General features: G+C 62.8%; 1 protein-coding gene across 1 annotated transcript in view; it reads right to left on the reverse strand.

The window, feature by feature from the left end:
- The window catches only part of CFAP46 (cilia and flagella associated protein 46), a 147,014-nt gene that overhangs the window by 124,431 nt on the left and 14,008 nt on the right, over positions 1–8,575 (reverse strand). Inside the window, exons 10-16 of the mRNA XM_011941989.1 lie at positions 7,836–7,934; positions 5,974–6,164; positions 4,234–4,462; positions 3,861–3,981; positions 1,829–1,952; positions 1,106–1,233; positions 172–299 (exon numbers count right to left, since the gene is read on the reverse strand). Coding sequence (XP_011797379.1) covers positions 172–299; positions 1,106–1,233; positions 1,829–1,952; positions 3,861–3,981; positions 4,234–4,462; positions 5,974–6,164; positions 7,836–7,934 — 1,020 coding nt within the window. The remainder of the gene's footprint in view (positions 1–171; positions 300–1,105; positions 1,234–1,828; positions 1,953–3,860; positions 3,982–4,233; positions 4,463–5,973; positions 6,165–7,835; positions 7,935–8,575) is intronic.

An 8,575-nucleotide genomic window follows, 5' to 3' on the forward strand; every position in this document is an offset into this window, starting at 1 on the left:
ACCTCAGCCCCGACGAACCCCACCTCCGCGACGCACCTCAGCCCCGACGAACCCCACCTCCGCGACGCACCTCAGCCCCGACGAACCCCACCTCCACGACGTACCAAGCCCCGATGAACCCCACCTCCGCGACATACCTCAGCCCCGACGAACCCCACCTCGGTGACGCACCTCAGCCCCGATGAACCCCACCTCCGCGAACTTCCGCAGCAGGTCGGGGCACACCTGCCTCTGCAGGACGACCTCAGGGTGGCTCCAGGTGTCCTGCACCGAGCTGTCCCTACCTCGCCTCTTCTTCCCTGAGAGAAAAATGGCAGCAGGTAAGGATCATGTTTTTTTCTAGCAAATATATAAAAGCACAAGAATTCCTGGCCCATCTTGGAGTGCCTGAGCCTCTCCTCAGCTCCCAGTAGTGTCCACCAAGGTGGGCGGGAGGTGGGCAGCTTGCCCAGGAAGGGCTGGAGGAGCTCCCTGTGGGGGGCGGAGCTGGGTGTGGTGCTGGCCCCAGGCAGGGCTTGCTCTTGGCCACACCCCTGCAAATGCTCTTGGCACCTGTGGCTCTCCCAGCTCCTCCTGCATACCCCACCTTCTTGAGGGGTTCCCTCCCTGACTCCTGCAGGACTCCCAGACCCCCTGTGCCCGTTCTGTCACTTTCCTGTGCCCGTTCTGTCACTTCCTTCGTCCCTCTGGGTCCTGACTGTCCCTGAGACAGGAGCCTCTCCAGGGCCTGGTGCTGACTGATGAGCCTGCCCCACCCATGTCCTGCTCCCGCTGAGCCTGCGGCCACTGCCCTCTGCCTGCAGGCGCCCCACATGGGCATCTGCTCACTGGCTGTGGCTGCCGCTGCCTGAGCCTCCGAGGCCCCCAGTGACTGAAGATGGAGCACGATGATGGTGCTCGTGGCTTGGCCGACACAGCCAGATGCGGCCGCCGCCCCGTGATTGGCAGTGCTGACAATTAGTGGGAACTGCTACTACTGTGACTCAGCGATACCCTTTCTCATGTGAAGGCCCCATGGGCTGTCACTGCACGAACCACAACCCTTCCCGCACCCAGAGGGCGGCTGTGGCCAGGCTGGGACGCACTCGTGAGGGCGGGTACAAACCTCTCCGCAGCCTCGACTTCTTCACCTTGACGTTGTCATACAGGAGGCAGAAGCGGCTGGCCGTCCGACAGACGTCCCACACGCCTTGTTTCCGGGCCACTTTGGCCAGCTCTGCCCAAATCTGTATCCTGCTCACCGAGAACCCAAACGAGGGAAAAGTGAGTACACAAATGTGGCTGCTAAAGTTAGAAAACACCTGGGCTGGCTGCCTGAGAAAAGGCCACTGTGGCTCTGCAGTTTCGAGGTGGCAAGGAGCCCGGTGCTCACACTGGGGACAGCCTGGCGGGTGCATGTCCCGGGGTCAGGTGCAGCTCTCTGCTTCCCCCTGCCAGTCAGCTGTGAGCGGCACCTCCCTTCCCTGTGGTGAGAAGAAAGGCCACGCAATCCACTGCATGGAGCAGGCCTCCTGGGGGCAGTACCACAGGGTTAGTACCAAAAATCAGCCTGCTCTGGTCACAGGCGCTGCGTGTCCTCCGAGTGACAGCAGTGACAGGCAGGACAGGGCGGCCGCACACCTCACAGGCCGTGGCTGTCATCACAGGCTGGGGGTCCCATCTGTGTCGGGACCCCCAGGCGGGGACCTCCTCCCACCATCCCGGAGCAGGTGGCCTGGCGTGTCCCCAGACAGCCACACACAGGGTCGGCTGCCACAGACGCTGGCTTTTGGGCTGAGCGACCCCCAGGCAGGGCTCTGCGTGGCGTGCTGGCCTTTTCCTCGCTCACCTCTCCTTGCTGTTTTCGTTGCCCAGGCGCCGCAGGTGCCCGGCAGCTTTGTCCACGCTGACGATGTGGTGCCGCGCCTTCGCACAAAGGTAGGTGAACCGGCCCCTGTTCTTCCCAGTGGAGACTGGGACGGAAATGCACAGGCAGGTGTTGGGGCTGCTGGCGAAGGGCCGGGGACGCGCCCATCAGGAACCAGCGCCCCGCGCTGGCACCGGGGTGGCCACCCACAGGTAGTGGCTGCAGGGGCCCTAGATCCCCGGCTCCCAGGAGCCTAGCTCCTCACAGAGCTGCAGAGTGGCATCGCCTGTGTCTCCCGCCGGCGATGAGGCCAAGCCAGTGCTCCACTGAGTGGGAGAGGCTCCAGGAACCTTGGAGCAGTCTGCCAGGATCCTCCCGCTGCTCTGCTGGCTGCGCTGTCTAGCTGACGTCCAAGCAGGGGCACCCGGCCTCAGACTCCCGCGCTCCCACCCAGCCCCTGTGTAGCACCCCAAGGCCCAGCAGTTTTATCTGCATGACGCCAGAGGTTCCGAATCCCTGCTCCTTTTCCTGGCAAATAAATCGCAAGCACCTGGAACTCAGCTCCACACTCAGAACTCAGCTCCACACCCTGGGGGACCTCCTGTGCATGGGTGACCCCAGGGACTGGGCCTCCCCTAGCTGGTGTCTACCCTCTCGGCCAGCACAGGGGTTCACCTTCAGGAGCCACTCAAGGGTATCCTCCCCTGGAGCCCGCACCACCCTCACTGCCCCTGGGCAGGGCCCCGCAGCACCTCCTGCTGGGTGTAGGGTGCTGTCTCAGCCCCACAGTCAGCAGGTGGATATGCACCTGACCCCCAGGCGGCCAGCAGCACACGCCCATGAATGAAAGGAGTCAGGAAGGCAAAATAGGTGCGTCCGGGTCCTACTGGTGGATCTGTAGCTGCTCCTCAAACTTACTAGGGCAAAATGAAAGCACAGGTGCAGCAGCATCTGAGGGCCGTGGAAGATGAAGCAGTGACCCCTCCCCCCTCCAAGAGCCGCCAATCTTCCCTTGCAGGACATGACCCACCCTGCATCTGCCCATCTCCTTGTCTCAGACCCGAGACATGACCCAGCGGCTCCACTCCCAATCACCGTCTCCGCAGGCTGCAGTCTGAGTGACGCCTGGTTCGTTGTGCTGGGCGAAAGCCGCCAGCTGCTGGGCACTGAGCAGGAGGGAGGCCTGGCGGCAGCCCCCAGCAGTACCCTTAAGGGACCAGTGGGAAAGGCTCCCAAGCCAGGCCCAGCCTGGCCCCTGCACTGAGCTGAAGAGAGTGGGGCCACCTGCGTTCCCAGAGCCACTGGCGAGTGCCCAGAGAAGCTGGGGCGGTGGGGGTGCAATACACCCCCGAACCCTGGCTCAGTCCCTGCACGTGGGCCGCACAGCCCCACGTCCCATTACCCAAAGCCAGCTCAGGGTCTCCCCAGGACAGATGTGATGGCTTCAGCTTTGACCCCCGTGATCCAGGGAGCCCTATCCTGTGCCTCTGGCAGTGGCTCAACCCCATTCCCCAGAGCAGGGTGTGTTGAAGTCCTCGCCCCCAGGACCTGAGTATGACCTTCTTTGGAGGTAATTTGGGTCAAATGAGGTCATCAGGGTGGACCCTAGTCCAATCTGACTGGTATCCTTCTAAGAGGAGGAAACGAGGACACAGACCCCAGAAGGAACAGCCCCGTGAGGATGCAGGGAAGAGACAGCGTCCACAAGCCAAGGAGGAGCCCTCAGGGGGAACCAGCCCTGCCCACGCCTTGACTTCCAGCCTGGGACTGGGAGGAGTGAGTTCCTGTTGTCCCAGCAGCCGGGGCACCCGACATGGCTGGCGTGTGCACAGAAGACCCTCGCCAGGCTTTGCCAGACCCGGCAGGCCGAGATCGGAGGACACTGCTGGTGCACGGTCCCTGCGCACCCAGGGGCCGTGGCAGGGAGCACGGGGACTGGGGAGACCCCGGGGCAGCCTCGGAGCCATTCCAAGGCGGATGGTTCCGGGCTGGGAGACCCCAGTGCGGCGCTCACCTTTGGCCTCATTCTCACTGTCCAGCACGATCTGAAACGTGTCGGGGGCTAAGGCCAGGCCTGCGTTCACCAGGAGGGCCCGCTTCTTCCTGACGCTGTCCTTTGGAGTAGCTTTTTTTGCCTGTGAAAAGCAGAGACCGATGAGCAAGGGGCCGCTGGACTTTCCGCAGCACCTTCTCCAACTTCTGGAGCCTCCTGGCTTTGGCAGGAGCCCGTGTGGTCCTCATGCTCATAGACACAGTGACGGCTCGGCCCCAGGCCTCCTCGCCTCGGTGGCCCTGAGCAGCTCCCGCCCTGCCGTGCCTTCAAAGCCCAGCCCCAGCCCCATGCTGGGGTTACAGCACCCGGCCTCCCTCACCTCCCCGGGCAGCACCTGCTCGACGGCCATGATGGCCTTGTCCTCTGCACGCTCGGGGGCCTGGTATAGTGTGGTGCACAGGCGCAGCCGGGTGGAGGCCATCTGGAGCCTGTCCTGGTAGAGGCCCAGGCCGTCCAGGCGCGCGGCCTTCCGGAGGTGCTCCATGGCGGGCTCCAGCCGGTCCTCGTCCTCCTCGATCTGCGCCATCTCCATGTGCACTTGGCAGCGGAGTAGCGTCATGAGGCTGCGGGGGTGGCGTGGCATCAGGGGCCCTGGCGGGGCTGAGGCTGTGTGGGGCTGGGGTCACACCCTCCAGGGGGAGGCCTGGAGTGGCCCCAGCATGTAGGGGAGGCTTGGTGCCCGGTGCCCCTGGCTTTCCGCCATCCTTTCAGTGATGTCCCTGCCTGGCCCTGGGGACTCACAAATGGGGACAAGGAGAGAAGACCCCGGAGGCCTCGGCAACTCACAACGGCAGCCCCTGGAAGGAAACCTGGCCGCTAGTGCAAGACTGCCCGGCGCTCTGCCTGGGGACAACTTCCTGAAGTGAGGCGTGCAGTTCCCACAGGCCACGGCGGCAGAGTCAGGGTGCAGGGCTGCGAAGGAGGCGAGGGTCTGGAGAGGAAGGGCTGCGCAGAGCAGCCTAACCAGCCCGTGTGGAGGTGCCCTGGACCCCCTGGCCTCAAGCAGTCGTGTGGGGGTTCCCCAGACCTCCTGGGCTCGAGCAGCCTGTGGGGGTGCCTGGAACCCCTGGCCTCAAGCAGGCTGCGTGTGCACAGGAGTGAACGTGTGCTAGGCTTGAGAAGCGGTTCTAGGAGCAGCTGAGCCGGGGTCTGGGTTCATTCTCAGCTGTGGGAAGTTGAAGGAGAGCCCAGGGGGGTGTGCGGGGTGTGGTCACCACGTTTCAGGGTGTGTACCTGTGTGAACTGAGCCAGAGTCATGCTGGCCTGACACAGACTGTGCTAAGGGGTGCATGTTCTTAGCCCTAGAGAAATCCCCCATTCCTCCAAAAGGTCTAGTCGAGAAACCAAGAAGCCAACAGAGGAAATGAAATAGAATTCTAGAAAAATTCAGGGAGCCCCAGAGAAGGTGGGAGGGAGCAGTGGCAGTGCAGGGAGATAGCAGACAGGAAGCTGGGGCTGAGCTGGCGCTCTCAGAGTCAAAATCATACTGACAGCAATGAAGAGGCTGAGCCCTCCCAACAAGAAACAGGTCCTGAGACCAGGGCTGTGGTTCTCCAGCCACCCTGGGCCCAGGCTCTGCAACACCTTGTGGCTGCCCTTGCCTCCAGTACCTGTCTCCTGCCCGCCACGGCCCACCCTGATGCCCACCTCCTGCCACCACACTGGCCCCAGCATTCCTGTCAGCCCGAGGACACACCGTGCTCCTCCGGGACGCTGGGCCCTCTGAGCACTCCTGTCTCACCCAAGATGACCCAAGTCCCACGGGGGCCACAACCAGCCCCCACTCTCAGCTTCTGTGGCCATGACAGGCCCCTTCAATGGAGGCTTGAGGGGCACAGATGCCCGTGAGGAAAAACTGAGCCTGCTTCTTCCTCTGGCCCCACCAATGCTCCACACAGAGGACCTGGCATGCCTGGCCCTGAGCAGAGACAGAGGGTGGCCCTTACTGAGTACCGGGGGAGTCTGCTGCTTGTGGCACTGGCATGGCAAGGGGACTTGGGCCACCTTCTCCTCCTCTGTCTCCTCCCACGCACCACCCGCTCTGTGGAGGACACCGCACAGGCGCGCGCCCCACCTGTCCACCTTCTCCAGCACGTCCGCGACGCCGGCCAGGGGCTTCCGCAGGTGGTGCCGCAGGTTGTGCTGCAGCAGGGGCAGGCAGGTGTTCCACTGCGTGGTGCACACCACGTGGATGACCCGGGGGTCGCCCAGGCGGACGGCTCGCTGCAGCGCGACGTCTAGTCTCTGTATGATATCCAGCTGGGCCTGCGGAGAAGACGTGGGCGATTCTGTGGCGGTTGCTGGCTCGAGCTGTGGGGCTGGGGCAGGACATGTGCAGGGCACGCTGAGAACTCAGGCCCTAAATTCATCACCCTGCGTGGCGCCATGCTCAAATCTGTCCGTGAAAATGGCCAGAGTGACTCTCGGAGGAAGTGGATGTCTCACAAGGTATTACACGCAGGAGGCTCGGCAGGACCCACACACTGTGGCTGCGCCCGCTTCCCCTGTGTGGACTCCGTGGGGGCTGCTCCCTTCCTGATCCCGTCTCTTTCCTGGGGCCTGTGCCTGCGACGCTTCCCACCCCTAGAATGTCTCCTCCGGTCTGTGCTCCACGGGCCCTTCCCAGGACAAAGGCTTAGGCCAGGATTTCAGTGGAGCCAGTCTCCCCACACTCCCACCTCCCACAAGCCCTGCTGGGCCGCCCACCGTCCTGAGCTCACTTGGCCATGTCCCCACAGCCTGTGGCTTCCACGGGGGCCTCGCCCTCATGCTGCCCCTGGGCTGGGTGGAGCCTGCACTTCACAACCCCATCCTGCCACCTGGCTGCTGGGTCTGAAAGCCTCGTACGCCAGTGCCGGCCCCTCCGAGATCCTCAGCAGGTGAGGCAGAGGAAGCAGCCGTACAACCCACAGTGCCACAGCCACAAGCAGCCTCTCTTCACTTTCACGACAAAGTGCAGCAGCCAAAGTGTCTGGAAATCATTCCTTAAACGAACTCTCATTAAGCGCCTACCACATGCCTGGCACCAGCGCACAGCAGCAGTCAAAAACCTCCCACGAGACGCCCAGCCCCGTGGAGGCAGACCCAGGAGCAAGCCCACAGAGCCGTCGGCGCGTGCCAAGCCGTGATACATGCGCCAGGCGGTGCGGCTGAGGGTGGGTGCCTTAGGAGTGGGGGCGGGGAAGGCCTCCCAGCTGCCCTGCTGATCCCCGGCCCCGGCACCTCTGGCACTGACCCACATGCCCCTGGCTCCTCTGTGCCCAGCGGGGCCTTGTACTACCCGGCTGACAGGACTCCAGGGCTCCCGCGCTGACGTGCCACACTTGCCGTGGCACCATGTCAGGGCTGCGTACCTCCATTCTGTCAGGTTTTTGTTCATCTTTTAACCGGGAAATTCTTACCGAGGAAGAGTCTAAAATGATTTCTAAATCCTTTCGTGGCAGTGGCTGCTATTCCGGAGCCTGCCGTCTCAGACAGCAGGATGGAGGTGGGTCAGGCTCACGTGCCTATAATTGGTAGCTGACCCCAGGGCCAGCGGTGGTTTCTGCCCCTCGTCATTAGGACGCCTTCCCGGACTCAAGTGTGGCAGAAAGCCCTCGTGGGGACGCATGGCCGTCCCCCTGTCCTCCCGGGCAGGCATCACCACATGGCTGGGAGGAAGCAGCTCCGCAGGGGCTGCAGGAGGAGGGTCAGAGGGAGTCACATCCCAGCCCCCACCTGTACGACCCCCAACCCACCAGGGAGGCCTGTGGGCGCCTGTGCGTGGGAGAGGAAGTGTGGCACTGGAGGCTGGACTCACACCCGCTGCCATGGGAGCCAGGGCGAGTCCAGCAGTGGGTCCAGGCCGTGTCCCCGGCACCCTCAAGCCTGGGACACACTCAACACGCACCGAGTTCCCGGAATCTGCAAAATAACGCCAGGTGCACGACTCCTGACCTCAACAGCCGCTCGGATGTACATTTTCATCTGATTTTCAAGTCTTAAAGCTTCTGATTCACACTCCAGACATTCCATTTCAATCAGCTTCCCAGGATCCTGCAGATATAAACCGTTTTTGAAAAGATGGAGATCTGTAAGGGAAGCAGCTGTGCACATTCATGAACTTCAGAGGCATTTAAAACATGACCGGGTAGAGGTTTAACAAATACAAGTCATACCATGACACACAGACACCCACGACGCAGAGGTTTAAGTGAGGAGCCGTGTTTGCAGCTACACTAACTCCTCGCCTGCCTGCAGGCCCTACCGCCTGCGAGCGGCAGGGGAGGGTCCTGACTTTGCCCTTTTCAGGGGCCTTGTCCCGGCCTCCAACACCTGGTACCCAGGCCTCAGCCAGGCTGCTTGGGGGCCCGGGGCTGCGCTGAAGTCTGGGAAGCGATGTGTTGTGCGTCACGCTAGGAAGAAGGGCACTCTACCTCTCCTTTCTCCGGGGCTTGCTGAGCTCGGGGAAGACGTCTCCAGACCTCAGTGGCCTTACAAAAGCTGGGAGCAACATGTCGCTGTCATCCAAAGACTATACCCTAAACCTGCCCCGCTTGAGGGGTGACACTCCTAAACCCGCCCTGGCGCGAGGGGTGACACTGCTAAACCCGCCCTGGCGCGAGAGGTGACACTGCTAAACCCGCCCTGGCGCGAGGGGTGACACTCCTAAACCCGCCCTGGCGCGAGAGGTGACG

The sequence above is a fragment of the Colobus angolensis genome, unplaced genomic scaffold, assembly GCF_000951035.1.
Source record: "Colobus angolensis palliatus isolate OR3802 unplaced genomic scaffold, Cang.pa_1.0 Scaffold204, whole genome shotgun sequence".
NCBI lineage: Eukaryota > Metazoa > Chordata > Mammalia > Primates > Cercopithecidae > Colobus > Colobus angolensis.